The 24649-nt window shown below is 37.6% G+C and overlaps 1 protein-coding gene and 1 pseudogene across 6 annotated transcripts in view; one reads left to right on the top strand and one right to left on the bottom strand.

The window, feature by feature from the left end:
• LOC141824739 (uncharacterized) overlaps positions 1-24341 on the top strand; it is a 54224-nt gene extending 29883 nt beyond the window's left edge. The window contains exons 1-7 of one of the 6 annotated variants that reach the window (XR_012601451.1): positions 20084-20239; positions 20372-20492; positions 21521-21578; positions 22800-22978; positions 23195-23276; positions 23371-23545; positions 23985-24064. Coding sequence is in view for 2 of the 6 variants with exons in the window: in XM_074712068.1 (XP_074568169.1) it covers positions 22968-22978; positions 23195-23276; positions 23371-23545; positions 24149-24186 (306 nt within the window). In the remaining 4 variants the exon portion in view is untranslated. Of the gene's footprint in view, positions 1-20083; positions 20240-20371; positions 20493-21520; positions 21579-22799; positions 22979-23194; positions 23277-23370; positions 23546-23984; positions 24090-24148 lie in introns of those variants that run through there. The other 5 variants (XR_012601452.1, XM_074712068.1, XM_074712069.1 and 2 more) reach the window with 5 other exon arrangements.
• On the bottom strand, positions 15694-17928 carry LOC141823819 (subtilisin-like protease; annotated as a pseudogene).
• Positions 24342-24649: the final 308 nt, after the last annotated feature.

Raw genomic sequence — 24649 nt, 5'->3', positions numbered from 1 at the left:
CTGCTGTTATTTTTTTTTTCCTGTCTTTCTTCCATTATTTTTCCAGTTTGTCACTTGATTTACATTGTTCAACATCATGCAATTTTCCTTTCAATTATAGTTCAGATCAGTAGCTGGAAAAATACAAATTCAGCTGAAAAATTCAAAATAGAATTGCAATTTTCTGTTTTCTGGATTTCTTTCCTTCCTACTGTTCTATTTTTTTCCTCTACTGTTTCTTCCAATTCCTTGCTGCCATCAACAATTATGATTACATTACCAACTTGTTGTCCAATAAGTATTCGAAATTGCATCAAATTTCACAAGAAACTCCCACTTAATTGGCTTTTGATACTTTCTTTTATTCTGTTTTTTTTTCTGTTTTGTTTTGTTCTGTTCTTTTTTTTTCCTCTGATGCAATTTCGAAAGTAACAAGTACATCTCCATACTTCACTCCCAACTCTTTACATACCATGATAAAACTAGTGAAGAAAAACCCAAACAACCTCCTTGCACAATTCCAACAAATTATGTTCAATTTTGGCACATATGCACCTCACCATGATAACATGAATTTCAATTTGTTATCCTTATCAATTACACAACATAAACACTTCTTAAAACCCTTTAACAAATGCACAGCAATGTACCTTCAATAAGTTGCAGCATAACAATTCATACAAGCTTCAAGAATTTCAAAATCAGACACATGGTTTGTTGTTTTGGCACATATGGCTAGTTTTTTTTTTATTTCCACTTGGCTTTCCAATTCACTTTCCACAATTTAATTCCTCCTTTTCAAACTCACTTCTGAACACTTCTTTAACATTCTTTTCATGCTCAATTTCAACTACAAAACCAAAGCATACCGATTGCAAAACCTCTTATTGTTTCCAACTTCATAACCTCTCAAGTGTTGTATCATTTCTAATGTTGTTCTTGAAGCTAAAACTATCAAGCAAGAAAACTTAAACAGTAAAACCTAACAATGCAAAAGATAAAGGTTGAATGCATGCATCAATCAAAAACAAGAAATATAGAAATACTAATGAAATCTATCAAGTGAATGTATGAACTCAGTTTAAAGCAACAATGCAAAAGATACAATTCAGATTCAAATTCACAATTAATGGCAAATGATCTTATTACAAACTCAAAGAATTACAATGTAATGAAATCAGCAAGAAGGAATGCAATTTATGAAACATAGAAATGAAGATTAGGTTAAACATGCAATTGGTTTTCAAAGAATCCAAACCCACTATCTGATACAAGTCAATCTAGTTAACAAAATGCATCTAACTGACAGTAACTTCAATTCTTAAGCTAGACTAGCTGATGAAATCTGATACAGAATCAAAACATGATACTGAACAGTGCCCTTAACTCTAAAACAAGAATTCAGCAATAACGGAAGCAATTCAATCACAACGAAATAACTACACAACCATGGGAAATTGATCTAACAAACTGATTTCAAAAACCTTTGAAGAGATGTATTTATCAACCGAAGTTTCAGAATGAAAGCAACAAGTAAAGCAGAATCAGAAATCAACTAAAAACATGAAATCAGAGAAAACTTCGAATCTTCCCTTCTCAACTTAAATTCCTTCTTGCCGTCACACAAGATCCAATCATAGACTAGAAATCCCAGAAAAAATCCACTAAATCTCAGCTCGAACTTGACTGAATTCAGCTCCAATCGTTGCGCAATCAGAAACCCTCTAATCAGACCCCGAACAGAGCTTATCAAAATCTTGATTATCCAGCTGAAATTCTCCAATCCACTTGCAATGTGATGCTCCGGAATCCTCAAAGACCTTCAAAGAACCCCTCTGAATGGATTTGATTTCTCCGATCAGTTTGAATCCAAGGAATTTCAGCTGTGATCCGCGACGGAACGACGCTCTGATGAAACCCTCACCAAAGGAAATCGATCTGAATTGAAGCCGAAATTTGCTTGTAAATGCCTTCTAAGATCAGGAAATCAAGTTGCGTTGAGAAGATCTTCAGTTTCCTCTGCGAGATTTACGAAACAGAGGAAGAAAACAACGAAGAAGACGAAGCTGGAAAACGCTACAGTAATCCCGTCAAAACACTGTTCATTCATCTTTAAAACGTGGACACTGTTCATAACGGGTCTGCTCCTCTGCTTAACGGGTCTGCTCCAAATTCAAATCGGTTTCAGCTCCAATTAAACTTGATTCAACCCTGGTTCAACCCGAATTCAATAAATTCCACTTCAAATTCAAATCGATTGAACTTAAGGCTTAATCATGAGATTTGGGTCAACAAATTTGCTCAATCTTGACTTGACTTGATCCCAATTGGCTCGATCATGGTTCCACTCAAGTCCTACAAAGGTTAAACTCAATTAATATCAATTTAACCATCAAAATTACAAAAATTATATCAAACGTCCAATTATACCACATACCATAAATACAAGCCAATTATGTTGATTAAACATTTAATTGTCCACATTAAAACCCAAAATGAATCAACAAAATACCATAAAATTCTAGTTTATCACTGACCCTTTGACAAATAGCCTTACAAGGGATCTAGTTTTGAGAGCGTCAAAGGAAATGAAACTAAAGCCAACTTACTGATCATCGACTTAACTTTGGATGATTTCTAAATCTTGAGTTCAATGAGAAAAGTATACCATCTAAATGGTTGAAACACTTAATTTATCCCTAGGGAAATGCTTGGATCACATGATAGAATGATTAGGAAAAACTTCTAAGTTTTGAATGGAGTTATAAAGAGCAATCCTTTAGAATACTATGTTACATGGGTATTCTTTATAACATTCAATGATGTGAATGTAGAAGATGGTTTTGTCTCTAGTATGGTCTAGCTAATTACATAAATATTCATAAAAAACCAAGATAGTAAGACACAAGGCCAATCTGTTGGGATGTATACAAGAATCCTAGCTATATATGTAAATAAACATTCTGAAATGAGAATTACTTTTGGTCAATATTTGCATTTAGTTTTTATGCAAGTGTCCATTTAATCTATATTGTAGATAAACATGGTATGCGGAGTCACACACAGAAGACCATGTTATCAATTCCTTATAGATTATAAACAGTGTTCACAACCAAGATGGATTGGACAAACCATTGGACTGGTTGTAGTGTAATTTGGTCTTAGTCTGTCTTGACTATAGAATTACAGTTGTACACTCAGTGTGTATTGAGCAGGACCATCTGAGGATTGTTCGATTTATACTGACTATATAATCGAACTAAGCCTCTGTTACTATAGATGTACATGCTCTTAATCCCGATATAATAACAAACACATGTACTTAGTATGTTCTTCTTTGATTCATCAAAGGATGAGATTTAGAGTGATAGATCAAAAGGCTCGATGAGTTGAGAAGTAGTATTATGTACATGGTGTGTTGTTAATTATAAAAGGAATCTGTGTCCTAAATATAGGCTGATGATGTCCACTTGAGGAGCTCATAAGGATTATCATGTAAATCCTGCAGGTGGACTTTGTCCGCATGATAATAAGGTTGAGTGGTACTACTCTTGGAATAGAAGTTAATTAAATTCGAGTTGTCAGTAACTCATTTAATTAACGGACATACGATATCTTAAACACAGGGAGACTAATATACTTATAGTAAGAAGGAGCCCATATTGTAATATGGAATTAGTGCGGTAGTGCAATAATAACTCTCTAGTGGAATGAGTTATTATTGATGGACTTAAGCTATGTGTTCAGGAGGAACATGGGAAGCTTAAACCCATCGGGAGATCAAAATCAATTTCTCCTCTAGGTCCCTACTGTAGCCTCTGAAAATTCTCGAATCCACCTAAGAGTATTCTAGAAGAGTTTTGGATAGGAAATTCTGTTAAGAATTTTTCTGGAAGAAAAATTCTATTAAGAATTTTTTTCGGAGAAAAATTCTGTTAGGAATTTTTGTTAAGAAATTCTATTAAGAATTTCCATTACAAAATTCTATTAAAGAATTCTATTTCTTCCGCAGACAAAATTTATTAAAAATTTTGTTAAGAAATTTTATCAGAAAATAAAGTTTCTTAATTAAGAAATTTTGTTAAGAAATTAATGAAATTTTATTAAGAGAAAGATAAAATTTAAACAAGGGAATTTATTAAGAAACTAACAAAATCTTATTAAGAGATTTATTTCTAAATAAATCTAGATAAGATAAGGTTGATAGATTTTTTTCTAATAAAAACTTATCAAGAGATTTATATCTAAATAAATCTAGATAAAATAAGTTTATTAGATTGTTTCTAATAAATTATTCTTAAAAATTTTATTAGATTTTTTCTAAATCTGGATAAGAAAATTTATTAGAATCTTTCTAAATTTTCTAAGATGACTAAGCTATAAAAGAGGGGATTGGGGAGAGGCAAAAACAGATGTTGAGTTCTCTCCTTGGACACCTAGGGCTAGCGGCATCTAAAGCTCTTCTCCCTTTTAGTTTTTCCGCCGCCTCCTCCCTTTTCCCTCTTCCTCCTTTTCGGTTTTCTTCCAGCCCCTTCCTCTTCTCTTTGTGGTTTGGTTCCCCTTCCTAGGGCCGGCGCACAAGCCTCTAAGCTTGCTAAGGTCGGCGGTCAAGAAGGGAGGTAGAAGAAGAGAAGGAAGGAAGGGAAGAAAAGAAGGGAGCTTCTTCTTGCAAGCCATCGGATTGAAGAGACTTGGTGGAATCATCTCGAAGGATCGTTGTCCACACAATGTTCGAGAACAGGAGAGGATATACAGCAGAAGATCAAGGGGTCATCCACCTCCTTCAAAGACAACCCGAAGAAGAGGTACAATTTATGTTTCCGCTTTAATAAATTGTTCTTCTTATCTCAGATCCTGTAAACCAAACACAAGAGCCCAATGATCTAAATGCGTCGATCAAACTTTGTTTGATCGACTATGAGGGCAACTTAAATCCGTTTCCAGAAAAATTTTTGTTCTACAAGAATTCACCGGAACGAGTTTTCTAATGTTTCCCATCACAATCCACATGTCACCAATATAAATACAGAGGATAAAGAAAGTCTGTGTGTGAGATCGCTCTAGTTCATCGAATAAGGTTGTTGATTCAAAGTTAGTCTACCAGTCATCTTGGTTAGCATTTGAGAGATCTTCACTATGTAAAGGTTTAAATCTCTTGGATATGTTTATTTATGCATAAGACTTGTCACTTGATAATTAAAAATTTTTAAAAAATCATTTTTATGAAAATGGTGGAGGATTGTTGGTGATTTCCATATAAATAAAAAGGAAGTTGAGTGTGGTCCGAGCTGCCTAATAGCTTACTCTAGTCTGAATGGGATATGCTTTCCTGAGTCAAAATGGGAAGTCGAACGCGATCCGAGCTGATGACATTTTTCTGAGTTTGAATGGGAATATGTTTTCTTGAGTTGGAATGGGAAGTTGAACTCCACGAGGTTCGAGTGGTTCAAATGCTTTCCCGAGTGCTCGAATGCTTGAGTGTCCACGTGATAGTCTGAGAGTCGAGTCGGACTGTGCCGCCCGAGTGCGATTGTCAAGTCTAAATGGAAGTCAAGAGTCAAGCACTAAGTAATGGAAAGGAAAGCACTGAGTGATGGAAAGGAACTATAATGGAATAGAATGGAAGAAACCAAATTTAAAGGAACTTTACTATGAAATGTTTATCTATGGTGTTCCTTCATGTTTTGGCTCAAAAGACTTCTCCGATCATAAAGAATGATTCAAACTCTATAAAACTTCATTATGCTCAAACATCTAAGACTACACAATAGAAACCTTTGTTACTTTTACTTGCTTTCACAGTATTGTTTGGACATTGTTATACTGCAACAACAATATACAAACATTCAGTTATCAAGATTGAACAAATTCAAAGTATTCAGGGTTGTCTTCAAACATGCACTTTGAAACAACATTATTAGGAATCAATTGTATCCTGGAGGAATATTTGCTTAGTCCGAGTGTAACATCATCGTGGGAGCAAATAGTTTCTTAAAGAAAGTGAGTGTACGTGCCTTGGATTCATTCTTTAATTTACAAGAAGGATTTATAGAGTTCCTCGATTGTAACAAACAAAAGTTTCCTTCAGAAGCAGATTAATTGAAGCTAACAAGTATCAGAATTATTCCAACACAAGGTAGATTGACTATTTTGAATTGTGATCTACATTAATCAACTTGCCTAAAATATAGCTTTGAGTATGATCTTCGTCATGACACATTTTGACTAGCCATGGGTATGCAGTGGAGGAAGCAAAGTTGTATTTAATGTTTGTGAAAGAGTTCAATCGCATGCTCCTTCTAGCTTTCAAAATTTGAAGCTCAAATAAAGGATTCTTTTTTGGTCAACAACCATAATACATTGATGTTTGAACAAGTCAGTAGCTAGTTTCCAATTCTCAGGAAATAGGAACAAGGGCCTTTAGTAGCTCAATTTCAATGTGTAGAGGTTTTTTCCTAATGTGATATTGCTTAAAGAGAAGAAAGGAGAAAGATCGTAGCAAGGATAAAAGTGATATCCCACCCCACTTTCTTGATGGAGTTATATGACATGAAAAGCCTTCTCTTTGAGATAGGTTACAAACTCAACTTCCAACCTTTCGAAATGTTATTTTCCAGCTGCCTCCTCTTTCCTAAAACTTTTCCTTTTATTTATCTGCAGTATGAGGAAATGCAAACTATAAGCAACGCTTAGTAAGTACATCATCTAACTCACAAAAACCATGAAAACTTCGTAATAACATATGCTATATGAAAGAAAATGCTGGTAAATGATATGGGGAAACTTATACTATATATAAGTGAAAATAGATAAACATCCTTCTTTGGGCCCAGCGAGGTATCAATGCAGACATCTCTTACATAGGCGAACCTTGTGCCTTGAATTCCTTTTCTTATGGGCGAACCTTGTGCCCGGAATTCATTATGGGCGAACCTTGTGCCCTAGATTCCTTTCCTTGTGGGCGAACCTTGTGCCCGGAATCCTTTATGCCTTGCATTTCTTATGGGCGAACCTTGTGCCCGATACCCGCCTCTTAAAAGTAAAATACCTTTCTCATACTTCTTATATCATGCAATTCTACCATTTACGTATGCTTTAACAAAATCATGCATATATACTTTAACAAGATCATGTTTATGGAAAAACACAGGAAAAATTTATACATGCTATGCATGCTTTTAATAAAATCATACTATAGAAAGAGCAAAGAAAATAGCGGAACAACTCATATTGCAGGTGAGAAATGTACTTACTTTATCTTGTCTACTCACTAGGTTTTTAACGCTAGGGTTTGTGAATTCGAAGACTTCTCTGAAATGCTCTAGTGCCTTCTCCGCGCAATCTAGCAAAAACCATCACTATAACTTAACCAAAAGTATTAATTTAACCTGATCTAATCACTCAACCTGGTTAAGAGTTAATCCTATCTCAATCTAGCCAAACTCATTCTAATTTAGTTTAAATCTTACTTAATCAATAAATAAGATTATTAATTAGTCAATTAATCAATAGATTAGATGTTAATCAATCATATTAACTAACTTGATAATTAATTAACAACTAATTAGCTAATTAATTAATCTAATTAATCAATCAACTTAACTAAATACACAATTTATTTCTGACTAATTATTAAACTAATTAATTAAATAAATTTTTAACTTGATTAACCAAGAACTAATTACTAAATTAACTCATCCCCAAATAAATTAACTAATTAACACATTAATAAATTAACTATCGATTAACCAATAATTTAATTAATTAATTAATTAACTTAATTAATTAAGTCTAATAGTTAATTAACCTAATTAATTAAAACTAATTAAAATTCCCTTTACCGATTTAATCGGCGACTTCCCACGTAGAGGAGCTCGGACCGACGGCAGAGGCGGCGTCGGCAGGTGGCAGGGCGGCAGGGCGGCGACGTCTTTGGCAAGAGGAGGATCTCGGCCGGCGGCGGCAGTTGAGCTGGTCCTCTCGACGCGAGCAGCCGGATCACGGCGGCGCTGAGCCTCGTCGGTGAAGAGAAACAGAGGAGGTGGCGGCTGCTTCTCTACGCGGAGGGCAGCGGTCGCAACGTCGGCAGCGATGTTGCGGCGCGGAGCGGAGGGCGTCGCGAACGGAAGGCTGCAGAGGGCTGCTGGCAGGGCGGCGACGCTGTGGAGGGAGGAGGCTTCGGCACCGGCGGCTCTGTTCCTCTTCACGCAGCGGCGGCGGAGGAGGGAGGGAGACGGGTGGCTAGGGTTTTGGTCGCGGCCTCTCTTATAGCCCTCTTCCTCGGTCCGTTCCGAGTTCCTCGCCGGCAGAATCGGGCGGCGGCAGACCGGGTGCGGGCGCGCGGACGAAGTATCGCGGGCGCGAAAGGAGCGGGCGGCGGGGAGAGGAAAAACCCAAAAGAAAAGAAAAGAAAAAAAACCGGACCGGTTATTACTGTAGCGGTTCAATCTGTACTGTAGCGACCGGGTTAGTAGTGGTTCACTTGGTTCGGCTATCAAACGACCTCCAATTTGGTCAAAATCGGTCTTGTTGGATTCGTCTTCGCGAGATGAAATTTCTCTTCTATTTTATTTTATCAAACTCCCTTCTATCATTTAACTACAGGACCTTTATTATAATTTTAAATCTAATTAAAAATCCTAAAAATAGGGAAAATAATACAGATGTTACATAAAACTTTATCAGCTTTGTCGCTTATCCCTCCTGAGTCGACTCTGATCCCGTTCTGGGTCGATTCCAGTCGCGGTGGCGGAAGCGACGATAGGATTTGACTCTGGGTCGACTCATAAGCTCACCTGAGTCGACTCCAGGCTGATCTGGCGGAGACCTCGACGCGCTGAGTTCCGGATTCAGGCTGATTCGGCTGGAGTCGACTCCAGAGTCCATCTGGGTCGACTCCAGACTCGAAAAGTGAAGTTTTTAGTCCGGAGTTGGCTTTCGTCGGACTTTTCCTTCCTGCACAACAAGTTACCTCAAATCTAACATGTAAAGGAGCAAGTTGGTTCATCGAACCAACTTCAAGTCTTAACTTCGGATCTCCGGTGAAATCCTGGGTTAGACCGGCGCCTACTGTTCCTCGTAGGAACGCGTCCTCACCCACTCCCCTCGGGAGAATTTACCTGATGCCAACCAAGTCCTCCTGACCCGTTGGACTTTTGCTCGGCTCTGTCGTTGCCCCCCAGGACTTGAACGCAACTGATCCTCCTGATCAGTCCATTCTTCTACTGCAACTTTGTCCTCCTGACCAAGTCCAACTCTTCTGCAACTTGGTCCTCCTGACCAAGTCCAGTCTTCTGGCTGGTGCACTTTGACTCTGCCAAGTCTTCATGCCTAGCAGCACTAGGACTTAACCTGTTTTCTGCACACTCAGTTCAACCTGGTTAGCCAAACCACATACTTAACTTGATCCTAGTTCCATAATCAAAACTCAGGTTTGATCTGCTAGTGCTTCCTGCACTAATGCATTAATGACCTGATGGTAACTTGGATTTTGAGTTATTCAAATTTGCCTGTTTTGACCGGAGCTTTTGCATATCCTTTTCCACTTGTTGCATATCCTTCCCTTAATGATGGAACATGCCCTAGAAAATTTCAAGCATTGTTAATAGAGGTTACAAAAGAGGATATTATATATACAAAAATCTACTCCAAAGATAGTCGAATGTCACTGAGTAGTCAGAGTAATAGAAATGAAATAAAACTAGCAAATCATGCTTAAATTGGATAGAATTGGAAGTGTGAAGGATAAAAGATACTCTAGTTAAGAGATTAATATTTCTAGTGGCATAGGCTTGCATAGTATATAATGCCGTATCCATATAGCCAACCCTAGGTAGTTTGGACTAACACAACTTGATGCAGAAAAAACTGCTTAGAAGAAAATATGGCCATGTTCGAGTTTCCTTCTTTCCATTTTCTTTCCTTTTCTAAAAAGGAAAAACCATATCATTATTATCGACACCATTACTAGTTTATTTGATTTTATTATAACAGCAGTAAATATCTATTATACACACTACTCTTTCAAACTTTTCTCTGTTTGCCTGCCTGATAGATCCATCAAATGAGGGTAGACATCCTATTTACTAGCTGAAGTTGATCAGAAACGTAGCATCAAAGTACTTCATGATATCTTGGTGCAAACAAAAATGCATTTAAACTATAGATATCTTGCTTCTCGTACCGGTCTTCTCGTACCAATGAAAGAATAATACCTTTTCTAGAAGTTCTCTCCAATGCGCTAAAGCTCTAACTTCAGAATTGTCAGGGTACATGAAGACAACCCCAAATCCAACAAAAGGCACACCAATAACAACCTTTCCCACGCGCAATTCACTGATACCTTAAGGAAAACATCAAATCGAACTAAGACACAACAAGAAACAAACTTTCCCACCTCCGGTCCACTGATACTTGAAGAAAAACATCAAATCGAACAAACGACAGGCCAAAAGTCTTTTTCAATTTTGGAAATTCTCAAATTTGATGATTATCTTGTCAATGGTATTTAAAAGTTTCTTTTTCTTTCTTTCACATCCAGTTGGTGGTTACTGAATTTTTGCATGCATGGACATTATTTGATCGAAGCATCATTAACTATTGAATTTTCAATGATGATAATGCCTATGACAACAATAACGACTCAAATGACTTATATTTTCTTATCTTAGAAAATTGTTGCAAGTTAACTTTGGAAATTCTCATATTTCATGGTTGTCTTGTCAATGGTAGTTTATGCTGTACTTCTTTCTTTCTCATCCATTTACTAGTTACTGAATTTTTGCATGCGTGGACATTATTTAGTCTAAGTATCATTAAGAACTATCAAATTAGTTTCATTTGAATCCGGCACAGTTTCAATGAGATAAACTGGCTTGCTTTACCAGTAACTAAATGACAGGCCAAAAGTCAATCTTCCTGGCATTAAATCAACCGAAGACTGAAGAACATTACAAAATATCTCATAATAAGTAAACGCAAGAGCATGAAAAAACAGCTAAATATCGGCAAACTTCGAAGGAACCCTAAAGATGGCAGAAGTGCCCGGGGAAATCGAACCTAATGGAAGAGACAGATCGAGTGACGAGGATGGGGCGCTTACTTGCTGCTACGGCGGTGACTTCGTAGCTCCAGTTATATCGCCGATCTCTTCTCTGCCTCTCCCGCCGTCCGTGAGGATACCCTAATCGCACCGCATCGGAGCGCAACGATAAGAGGGAAAAATAAAAATAAATTAATGAATTTAAAAATACAAATAAAAGACTGGCCTTTATGGTTCGGACCGGTTTGGTGGTCCTAACCGAAACAATTAAAACCCCAGGTAGGTTTGCTAGGAATTTTGTTATTTTATTTTTTTATTGTAATCTACTTTATAAACGTAAGGTTTGCTAGGAATTTTATTATTTTATTTTTTTATTGTAACCTACTTTATAAACGTAAGTAACAACGATTTTAAACTTTTATTAATTTATAAATAACTAAAGATATTTTTTAATCATTTATTAATTTATAAATATAATTAAAATGATTTAATAAGCGTAAGGAACAACGATTTTAAATTTTTATTAATTTATAAATACTAATTTATATTTATCTAAATACTTATATATGTGTGGTTTTATTTTTTTAAGACACAATCAAGATAATTTGAGACAAATACTTTTAAAAGCCTAGAACGCAGAGTGATAAAGGAAGGGATGATAGCAGGAGTGGGAAGCGCAAGTCGGGGTTATGTAAAAATACTTGGGGGAGAGAGGGAAAGAAAGAAAAAAAGCAAAAATATACAACGGTTTTAAAACCGTTGTTGTAGCTTCCAAAACCGTTGTTATTGTCCCACATAGACAATGATTTTTAAACCGTTGTCGTAGTCTTCAAAAACCGTTGTTATAGTCCCAAAATAGCGGACATAGACAACGGTTTTAAAATCGTTGTCGTAGTCTCCAATCAACCTCCCAAAGACATCGATTTTTGTTAAAACCGTTGTAAAAAAGTAAAAGACATCGGTTTTGGCATAAAACCGATGTCTTTTCAGTGTTGTTAAAACCCGATTTTCTTGTAGTGAGAGGAAGGATCTTTAACAGGAATTAAAGCGTCATAGTATAAAGTTAGCATTTCTTGTAAAACTTTTAATTTAAATCTAGGATCTAAAACAAATGCAACTAAATAAATTTCAGGAATTAAATAAAAATATTTCATATTTAGTTTTCATAGCTAATATACAAGAAGTTAAAACTTCATTATTGATATGTTTATTTAAAATTAATACTATATTAGAAAAATTCACTAAAACTAAATGAGCAGTGGGATAATAAACACCGGAAGTTGTTCGGTTGCAACATTAAATACTTTTAAATTTTCACAAATATTACTATAAATATTCCATTGTTGTGAAAATAAATATATATTAGTATTACTATTTTCTGCAAAAAATAAACATAATAAATCTTTATATTGAAATGAATCTTGTAATAGTCGATATGTGGAATTCCAACGTGTTGGTACATCACGTGAAAATTTTTTAGGTCTCATTCCATTAGCTTTACAAAATCTACCCCATTGTTTCATCATAGATGGATGAGACCATAAATATGAAATTGCGATTCTAATTGGTTTAATATAATTTTCTAAAAGTATTAATCCATCTTGAACACATAAATTTAAAACATGACATATACAATAAATATGAAAAAATAAACCACCAATAACAGATTGGCAAACAAATTTTAGTTCATCTATAGAAGCGGTATTAGAACTAGCATTATCTAATGATATTGAAAATATTTTTTGAGTTAATCTATATTCTTCTAAAATTAAACATAATAATTGTGCAATGTTATGGGCATTATGTGATTCATCAAAAACTCTATAAGCTATCAACTTTTTTGGAGGATCCAAGAGCTATCAATCCAATGGCAAGTCACACCCATATAAGAATGAGTTTGCCAATGATCACTCCAAATATCGGCACATAAAGAAACTTTATTATTTAATTTACTAAATTCATCAATTAAATTCTTTTTTCCTTGTTTTACTAATTTTTTAATTGTACGAGTAAGTGTAGTCCTAGGAACACGTTTAGCACATGGATTAAGAGATTCTTTACAAAAATCTTCAAATGTGCATTTAGATCCAAAACTAAAAGAAAGATGTTCTACGGAAACAAATTTAGCTAATGACTCTCTTAATTTATTATCAGAATATAAAAATAAATCGGAATCAGTACTACTACCGCTAGAAAATCTAGATAATTGTGTTTGAGAACAGTCGAGTCCATATTCTGTCGGGTGCTTCGTTTCTACATGTCGTTTTAACGATCCATAGCCGCCGCCGGCTTGGAATTTGTAGGAAGCATTGCAATGCTTGCATTTTGCACGCATTTCTCCCGATGGAAGAGTGACCTTCTCAAAATGTTTAGTGAAAATAGAAGATTTTAGACTAGGATGTTCTCGAACCTTAGAAGTAATTACATTAGTACTTCCTTGTATTTCGGACGTTGGAAGGTGTTGGGTCTCGGTCTCATCATCGGTGGATTGAAAGATAATATATTTTGGAAAAAAAAAGCAAATGGTTATCATGTTAAAGGTATATGCCAGTAATGTTAAAGTAAGTGAATATACATGCTCATGAAATGTTAATGTGCTTCTATGTTGTATGCTAGAAATGGTATGTTTTGTGGCATTCGGATTTTGTGAGTAGGAAAGAAACTTACTAAGCGTTGTGCTTATAGATTTCTTCCTTATATTGCAGATCCGACTAACAGGCACTGAGCTAAGGGAGGCAGCGGGACAAGGCTGGAATGATGTGTGTGGTGGTGACTTGACCAAGTCTTGGCCATACAAATATTTTTCTATATTCATGTGGGTTGTAGTTAGTTAAAACTATCATGTTATATTTGGTTCCTGATGTGAACTTAGCATCTAGACTTATCATGCTCTTAAGTTTCATTTATTGTATACGAATCCATGTTTTGCTATAATGTTTTATTTCCGCTGCAAAGTTTTTAGATTTTTCGTATACGATAGATAATAGTGTAATGTATGAATGAATGAATAAACTGTGACGTCCGTCAAGGCCCACATAAGGGCGGGCGTTACAAAATCCACTCTTTATAATAAATCCCAGTCAGTCGCATTGATTCAATCCCTGGGAGTGACCGACCCGACCCCACGGAAGTTTTCCACCGATCCACCAGGGTAAATCGAAAAGTGCACGCAGCGGCCAACCCAGATGCCCAGCATCCTTTGATTGTGATCCCCATTTAGAGGAAAATTTCTGTAAATACGCCGTAACTGGGGATCGAACTGTGGGTGCCTGAGTGACAACCTGGATGTCCTACATGGTTGTATGTTATTTTGTTAGCATTACAATAACTCACTCTTTATTGTTAGCTCATGAATTGACTATTGAATGAGCTCTAGTTGATTTTTGCTTTGTAGTTGACTAGCCAATGATTTGCCCCTAAAATCACAATGACCATAAACCTTCTGTTTGATTATGTTTGGTTCCAGTCAAAGGATACTAGCTTTTAGTTAACTCATACACCTGCCCCAGCTTCTTTCAACTTAAGCTTGCACTTGCCTTTGTTCCTCTAAGGTATTAGCACTTCCTTGCTTTCTTGACCTTGGTGAGAGGCTCCTCACTTCCAAGACTTCCTCCTTATTCATAAGATTCAATCCTCATTAACCCACCAAGACTTCACACATTTGCCTAGAGTCTCATCTTCAACTTGTCGGTACTCCTTTTGCCTAGAGTTCGATCCTCAACCCATTGAGACTTTCTTGCACTTGCCTAGAGTTTGGTCATTGTGTTTTGCTAGAACTTTCCTCCTTGCCAAGTGTCTATTTTAGATTTGTCCTCACTAAGACCCTTCTTGAGCTTCCTTTGTTGCACCTATAATTTATGGCAAGTTTGATTGTACTGTATACTTGATATACATATGGAATACACAATATTTGTTATACAAAATATTTATATATATATAGAGAGAGAGAGAGTTGATATCCTGAGCGACTCCCTCTGCGCGATGATGCGTCCACCGTGGCAAACTAGCTGAAATACAAAAAATCATGAGAGAAAAAAATCCGATCCCAGAACCCTAAATCCCATCGCGGCACCCGCCGCTCCTCTTGCCATCGTCGTCCCCAGAACCCTAAACATTGCGATCCTCCTCCCTCTACTTTGCTCTGCGCCGGTCGCCTCTCCCTCTCATCGCCCTCATCGTCGCCCCTTCACTGTCGATCTCGTAGCTCTGCGAGAGAGCTGACGACGTCGTCGCCTCTCCTGGTCCCGAGAGAGCTCGCCACCGGCGTCGCCTCCCTGTCCCGATCGCCACCGTTGCCTCCCCGTCTCGATCGCCATCGTCGCCTCCCCGTCCCGATCACCACCGTTGCTACGTCCCGTCACCTTCATCTAGGTTTTAGGGTTTGCTAACCCTAAAACCCCCAAAATCGCCTCCCAGTCTCAAAATCGCGGCCGCCCGAAAATTCTGTATGTGCCTTTATCTATACAAGTAACAACTTTAAACATTGTTCTTTCTCCCTATTTTGGACAGTGTTGCACCCTTACCGTTAACTATGGTAAGCAAATTTTAGTCCTTTTTGATAGTGTAGTTACTCATCTTATTTTCTATTTGATATGCTGAGTGATATCACATGTGTATATATATAATGCTGGAAGGAAAAATATTTATTTATTTGAATGCCCAACCCAACTTTTTCATTCATGCATTCTTAAAAAATCAGGAATAATATTTGCAAGGAGGAAAGACGAACTAGCGCTGCATGACGGAGACGACTGGAAGGGGCTGGTCACCACATGCTTACCATCATCGGAAGTCCAAGTCAACTTTCCCTCCACGAATTGAGTGTCGGTGGGAGGTCCTCCGGCGGCCCATTTCGCGCTCACGTTGAACGACTTCTGCTCGTTCAGCTCGGTGAACGTCAACGTCTCCGGGGTGACAGTAGCTGACACTGTAGACTTCAATATGGTCACCGACACCTTGTAGCTCGATCTCGCCGGTCCGACGTTCGTGACCGTCCTGCTCACTTTGACAGTCGCGCCGCCATCGGGGAGCAGAAGAATCGACGGGTAGTTTAGCTCCGCTTCCGTCAAGTTCTTGAACTTGGAGCAGTCCACGAATCCGCCCACTATTTTTTTGGCGCCTTCGTCGCCGAATTTGCCGCAGATGTAGGCGACGTAGTCGTCGACGGTGATATCGTAAATAAGGCCAGGATCGGCAGCTTTGTTAGGGTTGACCTGTCCTGCGCCCTTGGCGAAATAGAGCGCCGGCTCTAGTAACTCGTCAGAGACGTCAGCGTCTGCCGTGGTGATGATAGCCGACCTGATAGCTGCCGGTGACCAAGTAGGGTGCGTGGCCTTTAAGAGCGCGGCGACGCCGCTGAGGTGAGGCGTCGCCATGGACGTGCCGGAGAGGATGGTGTACTCCGGAGAGTCAACGGAAGGAATCCAAGCCGCGAAGATGTTAAGACCCGGGCCGGAGATGTCTGGCTTGAGGATGTTCGGCGTCGCCTGCGACGGCCCTCGGGAGGAGAAGAAAGCGACGGCGGGGGTGGGGGATACGCCGAGAACTGTCCCGTCGAAGACGATCGACGCGGTGGGGTCAGAGGACGAGTTCAAATACGATTTGAAGTCGGAGCCGTATTGGTTGGCGATCATTACTGTGGGGAGGTCCAGCTTACTGAGCATGATGGTGGCGCCGTCGTCCTTCGAGGAAATGTAGATCAACGCCTTGGCGCCGTGGGACTTGACGATCTCCGCCACATATTCGGGACCGCTGTCGGTGGCGTCGCAGACCCAGACGCTTCCCCTGTGGGTATCATCGGGAGGATTCGAGAAGCAGTATGCCGACTCCGGGTTGTAGTACAGGGGAAGAGAGCTTTTAGTGAAGTTGCTCGGCTGGTCCAGAGACTCTCCGGGGATCACCTTCCCGTTGGGAAGGTTCACCAAGGCCCTGAAGCTTCGGTCGACGCTGCTGGCCGCCACGGTGAGAATCCACGGCGCCTCGTTGGAGAGGGTGAAGAAGTCAGGTCCAGTGTTGCCGCCGGCACAGCTGATGAAGATGCCCTTCCTGGCCGCCGCGAACAAACCGATGGCGACGGGATCTTGGTCGAGAGGCGTTGAAATGCCGCTGAGAGAGATAGATAGGATGTCGACGCCGTCCTTGACAGCTGCGTCCAACCCGGCTAGGACGTCGGCGAAACTGCAGTAGCCGCTGCCTTGGCAGACCTGATAGATGGCGAGGTGAGCCCGAGGGGCCATTCCGGCGGCCGAACCTTTGGCCAACCCATAGTAGCTCACGTTGCGGACGAAGTTACCTGCGGCTGTGGAGGAAGTGTGGGTCCCGTGGCCACTCTCATCGACGGGAGGACTCCGACCCGCTCCGGCGATCATCGACCTAGCTCCGATGAGCTTTTTGTTGCAACCGGTCTTGAGCTCGCACGAGCCCTTCCACTTCGACGGCGGAGGCGGCATCCCCTCGTCTTCGTAGGAAGGGTGGCCGGGCGTCACACCGGTGTCGAGGACTCCGACGATGACTCCTCTCCCGAGCTTCGAGTCTTCCCACAGCCCCTTCTTCCCGACCTTGAGCCCCAGGTAATCCGGCGTGTGGGTGGTCATCACACGCAGCACGCCGTCAGGGAGCGCTCGCACGAATCCCTTCTTCTTCCCCACCGCCTTCAGCTCTTCCTCCGTCAGCATGGCGGCGAACCCGTTGAAGACGTCGCTGTAGGAGTGCAGCATCCGCCGATCGACGCCAGACTCATCGGCCGCCGGCGGTAGGAAAGACTTGTGCCACCTCTTCAGGCTCGATTCCGTCAGCGGCTCAATCGGCTCCTCCACTTAAATTATGTAATGGCTCACAGAAGGAGAGGCGACGGAGGGATTCGAGAAGAAGGCGAGGAGAAGAAAGAGCAGCAATGGCGCAAGATCCATGTCGGGACTACTCTAAAAAATTGCTATATCTTCCAACAAAGATCTTACGGACTATTATATATACAGAGAGCCGTACGTTACTAATATAGAAAATATATATCATTAAAATACAATAATTCATCCATTATAGAAGCTATTACATATATAATATATTCATATGATAATTAATGAAAATTTTAAATTTCTTGATTGTCAAATATTAATTACATTCCCATTCGGTACATTAATTCTCAAAATCTCTCAAGTAACGATCTCACTTGCACATCTGTCAAAGATAGTCTAGGAATAAAATTAATAAGATCTAAAAAAAACATTTCAATAGATGATTATAATGGCATCGGAGTGAAGTTTTGATAGATTACTCTCACATTCAAATTAGGATTATTTGAGTTATGAAAAATCAAATAAGAAAAAGAGAAAAATAAGAGTTTGATGGAGCCGATAAAAAGAATGAAGAGAGAAGAATTTGCCCCCTCCTACATATACTTTTTCTAGGATAATAGTTGTCTAATGTGCACCTCCATGTCATAGCTAATGAGGAGATTAGATCCTGCAGTCGTTAGTTGTCTCCATCTGCTAATTACCACGTTTTTGAAGGAGGTCATCTTCTAGGATACCAGATTTGATAACCATATAAACACTTTTCCATTCACCCGGTGCCACATATTTTGAAAGATTTATAGTTATTGTTAGTGGACTGACGTAGGATGTGGGCCTAATTTGTGGATGAGGAAATAATGTCAATGTAGAGTGACCTTGAAGAAAGATGAGGTTGACAACTAAGATCAAAACATAGAGGATATCGACTACTAAAGTCACATGTCTAACTTATTAGAGCTAATTGACTCTTGATTGGACTATTCGCTAAGGGAGCATGCAAAGTAAAGATTGAGAGGGAGAAAAAGGTATAGATTTAATTTTAAAGTTTAAGTTTCATATTATTTGTTTCAAATACAGGTAGAAAGTGTACTACAAAAATAAATATCCTATTCGTAAAATTTGGATAGCACAACTAGCGACAAAGAAGAAACCAATACCAGGAGTCCGAAAAAATAAAAAGCATATCATATACTTCAAGTGTAAACAATCAAAAAATGACAAGAAATAATGTCAAATTACAAGAATTAATATCCGAAGAAGAAGATGAAGAAAAAATCCACGGAATTAAGGGAAGAGATTAAGATTAGTAATTTGAGAATTTATGAAAATGTCTATGATAAAATACATGATAATATAGTTTTCTCAAATTTTTACAAAAAATTTGATTGATCGAGTAAGTAAATTAATTTGACTAATCATGATGCTTTAGATGTAATTAATTTAAAAAAATATTAATTCAATTAATAATACAAGTTCAAACACTCAAAAATTGAATAATTTGGATTTAATTATTTGGATAATAAAATTAATCTAGATCAAGTCAATTGGATTAAATCAAATATTTAACTGTTGATTTGCATGTCAAAAGGTTGATTTGCATGTAAATATGAAAAATACAGTTGAAAAGACTTAATTTTCCATATCGAAAAGTTAATTTATACGTAAATATGTAATCATATCAAAAAGTCATCTCAATGCTTATTGTCCTAAGTTTTTTAAAGATGTTTCATACACATTTCTTTCAGAGTCACTAAATGTATTATTTTGACCTTGCTAAATCCCGATTTATCTTGATGGTCGGTGGAAAATTTCCGTGAGACCGGACCGACCACCCCCCAGAGATTGAGTTCACAAGACTAACTGAGATTTATCATTTTTTTTAACCCTGCTAAATCATTATCTATGTCATCATTCAACCCCGTCAAGTCAAAACTCTTCAAATCAAACACACACATTGAATATAATAGTAAAGATCTAATTTACTTTTTTTACTCGAATATTAAATTCTAGATTATATTTTTGAACATATTCCACAACTTAATAGTAACATATAATTTCACATGAAAAATAAAATTTTATTAAAAATATTATTATAAATATAAATATAAGTATAATAGACTCAACATGAGAATTGAAGTTAAAGAATAAGTGGACTCAACAAATAAATTTCCTTTTTTTTTTTTTTTGCCTAACAACCTGCATAAAATTAAATTGCAAAATGCTAATAATAATATTTTGGGGGGGGGGGATGGGAGCTGCAACCGCACGCCTTCCTCGTCCTCTTCGCCTCCTGCTTTGCTTCCATCTTCCTCCTTCCTTACTTCTCCCGGAAGTAGGAGAGCCGGAGCTTCGTCTCCCTTCGATCTCGGCCACATGGCCCCGTTCCTCCGTTTCCAGAGCGGTTTCCTGATGCTCTACGCTCTGGATTCAGGTTCTTCCACTTGTTTTGTTTTGTTTTCTCCAATTTGATTAGGGCTTTGCTGTATCTTTTCCCCCTTTTGTTCGTTGTTCTATGGATGGGTAGCTGAAGCTCGGATCTTTAAGTGAATTTGTGATCTTGCAGTTATGCAGGGGGTTGAATCGGTGTTTTAAGCACTGTGTATATCAAGAAAGAATGGAACAAAAGTCATCATGCAACTGTTGTTGGGAGTTATACAAGCCATTTTCAGCTCATATTCTTAAAGGTACAGCGCACCAGAACTGTAAAATGTCTTCTACATTTGCTGGTTTGGTCAAAATATGTCTAACTATCACATACATCATGATTAAAAGAACTAATTAATCTTCTTTTTTTTTTTTTGTATTAACCCAACATTCGAAGGTTGGAATCTAAAATGAAATTTGATAGTGATCTACTAAGCTAAAAGTTCTAAACAAATTGTACTATGGATGTTCCAAATATAAAACAAAAACAGTATATTATCTAATTCGTTGAAGATTGTGTTGCAATTACAAATATTTGTAAACAATCAATGGTACTGGAAGCTTGTTTGTGCTGACACTAGTTTAGACATTGATAATGAACATTAAGATACTAAAAAAGCACCTTATGCACATGGAGTTCTTGCTCAAGAGATGTCTACTAAAAAATTGTGCTTCAAATTGCATCTTACTGCATGCTGCCCAATGAGTTGTTCAGTAAGCTCAAACTTCATTTACATTACTTGTTTGATAGTTCATCTTCAAATAATCATTTATTGATCTCTTTTCTTTCCAAAACCTATACAATTTCATAGGCAAAAGGGACTTCAGGTTATTGTTATATTTATGCTGATCATTATGCATTCCATGTGGTGCACTATCCTAATTTTCATATTGTTCTATATCAATATGGATCATGAAATTAATGATCTACGCCAATCTTGTTTGTCATTCTGACAACCATATACTATTTGTAAGATATTGCACAATGTATATGCATGAGTATATCCTGATAGCTACTGGTTCTTGCTATACATACCTTTTCATGAAATCCATGTTAATCTCCTTTAGATAGAAATATGTGCTTGTCAGAGTTTGTCAAGCATAAGGTAGCCATAGAAAGATTGCTGTTTGTCTTGTTATATCACCTAGAGAACAAATTGCATTGGTTCTAGTCCATATTCATTACTTATATTATGCCATTTTTTAATCATATTCTCGAAACCAATTCTATAGTGTGTTTTTCCCTTGCTAACCGGACAAAAATATTTTGGTTCTCATGTGGGCTCAGGCAAGCATCCATTTTTCCATGTCAGTATTCTTGGATACTCTGGGCACCAGCTATAGTGGTAGGCAAGCAACTTGGAATTTTCTTATCTCTTGCAATTAGAAGTTTCAAAAGTTATCAATCAGTTGAGGATATAATAGCTTCACAACGTTTATCAATATATGATTACTTATGACTAGCTACTTGTTTGACAGTCTAGTTTTTCTGCATGTGAGTCTGATATTTGAATATAGTTTTCATTTGATTAATTCAAGATCATGTTGCTTAATTAATGATTGATTATAAAATGATCTAAATAATCCACGAATAGAGAGAAGGTATTCCCTCTCTAGAAAACCCTTGCAAATATCCTTATTAGCTCAGAATCCTTAGTTGCTTTGACAATTTAGAAACAATTTGTTTACTCTTATGTTATTGGAGGACAATACCATGCTGCCATCAGATTTAGCATATAGAAGAACATGAAAATCCATTTAACATAACTAGAAGTTATTTATAAAATCTGAATATTAGTAATGGTGTAGCTTTACATGGATTCAATGGTGAATAGGATTTATATAGCTGATCCCACTAATTAGAAATTATGGCTTGTAGTTAAGAGCATGAAAGTTTCTCAAACGTTATCTAGTTTTTCTTTCTTTGTTCTATAATGAAAGACAATCTGCCTTTTTTTAAATTAACTTAGAACTATAATTTTAATATTCAGAAAGATTCTTCTGGGTTAGAAAATAATGAAATGACAAAAGACTAATTTTTTAATAGTAGATTTGACTCAGCAAGATCCAGTGATTTGTCATCTTGCACTCCCTTTTGGCTTTCTTTTTGTCATTTTATCGCAGAATATGCTAACATAGTGAAAATATATTTGCATGGGCAAAAAAATATTTCTTGATCTGCTTCCATAAGTAGTTAGATACCCAAATCTGAATCTGCAAAACACCTTGGACAATAGTAACATATCTGAGTTGGATCTTTCTGCAATGTATATGTTTTGTGAATTTCTAATATTGAACTTGAACAAAATATGCAAGATTAAGAATTTGTTACATCTTAAGGTAAATGAATAAAGATGATAATCATGAACAAGATTATCCACAAAATATATAATTCGAAATGCCTATCATCATTCCAAAAGTAGAACTGTAACTATAATTTATGAAATCCTCTAGTTTTAATGCTCAGATGGTATATCATTCTTATTCTTTGGATACTTTATTTTTTAACATCTGCTTGATCTCAAGATTAATTATTGATTGTCTACATTGTGTGTGATTTCAAGCAGACGGGAGGGAGATAAATCTATCTTTAATATATCCAGTCTTGATTGGCACAAGAATGCTCGGTAGCACTGCTTTCCCATGACTTTTCAGTGAGGCAAAATTATTAGGCAATGAGGATTGCCTAACGATAGCTTTGGGAGTCACTGGCATAGCTTTGTTCATCGTCGCTTATGATTACCAAGTACGCTACAATATTTATTGTTGTTCTGGACCATCACTTCTGCCTTCTTGCATGAACTAATTTGCTACTCTCCTATAATAATAGGAGATTGGAGTTCTAGTTCTTCTATTTTGCATCTTTCATGCGTGTGAGAATAGTGTGATTCACTTATTTTCCTTTCCCTCAATCCTTGATGTATTTTTTTTTTCAATGTAAATCCTCATTATGTCTTTGCAGGTACCTACCAAATGAGTTTTGCGGCGGAATGATAGCATTCTCCTTAGCACTAGCTAATGCAGCACTCCTATTTGTTCTTCAGGTATCGATCTATACTTGCATCCTCTAAAGAAGCTTATGTTTATAGTAAACCTGTCAATTATACTGAACAAGAATATTTGTTTCATTGTTGGTAGGGCGGTTATCATTGGAATCTTGAGAATTCCACAATCATAGCTCTTGTTGTGTTTGGCTTGTTGATTGCTACTGGTTGCATATATAAATTGGGATCATGGAGAAAGATGTCTGTCAAAATTGGCATAATATATTGCTCGCATTTGTTTAAGCCAAGAACCTATCAAGCAGATTCAGGTAGTTTATACTTCCGGTGCTTGTAATTATAGGAATCGTATAGAATTACAGTCTGATAAGGCTACTCTTTAAGTAGATCTATATTCCTTCATTGTGCACTTTCAGGTTTTTATAATTTGCTATATTTGAAGAGACCAGAAGTAAACATTTAAGTTTTTGCACATCAGACCCGTTCCTTGAACACTTGAATATTTCCTGGTTCTTGATATTTTGGCACACTACTTTGCCACATTCTTTTAATTTAGAGTTTGGAATTCATTGAAAATTTTAAATGTTTCCATGTCCATCAATTTTTGAAAGATCACAGGAGAACTTGGGGACTGTATGGATAATGAAAAATGTAAGAATTATTGCTTTCATCATCAGGAAGATTGGATTTTTCTTGAATTGTAGGAAAAATGATCTTTTGCTCAATCTTGAACTCTAAAAATTTGCTCAGTCTTTTGCTCAGTCGATAATTGGGGACTCTATCTGAGATGTTTACTTTGCATGCCCGTTTCAATAGGTACGTAACACCAATCACTCATCTCTCATTGCGTGCCTCAGTGACATCTGTTGCAGTGACATCTGGGCATGCAAAAACCTCGTATGTCTCTTCATCAGCCTGTCCAAGCAACATGCATGCATTCATCGACGTATAGACGGCCCAGCATAAGCATGCCAAAGCTCTGAGCTCATCAGACACATGAACACCCATTTAAAAATTCTCATAACAAGATTCAGATCATGCACTAAACAAGGGGAAACAACAGTTCTAACCTTCCTGCTGCAGGTTGCCAAGGCTGGACATGCACCAAAGATTTGAAAATTCTATTTTTAAAAAAATAAATCCAATTATTTTGATTTATTCAGTTCGGTCTCGATTTTTAAAAATTATAATTTGGTTAAACCGATTAGACTGATACGTATTGTGTGTTATGACAACTCAAAGAAACACGTAGTCAATTGACATCGACAAATCAAGCACAGTAAATTCAAAAATCAACTGGTGCAGTCAACTATCCACATAGCAATCGACTTGTGATACAGCATTAGTCGATTGCTTGATAACTGACTAAATTAACCGATTTTATACCAGTCTAGTTTGTTTGGTTTTAGTAGCAA

This window comes from Curcuma longa, chromosome 3 (assembly GCF_044706935.1).
Source record: "Curcuma longa cultivar G26 ecotype Majalengka, Jawa Barat chromosome 3, ITB_CL_G26_1.1, whole genome shotgun sequence".
In the NCBI taxonomy this organism is placed as follows: Eukaryota; Viridiplantae; Streptophyta; class Magnoliopsida; order Zingiberales; family Zingiberaceae; genus Curcuma; species Curcuma longa.
Note: the sequence above shows the minus strand (reverse complement) of the source record. Positions and strands in the feature narration are given on the sequence as shown.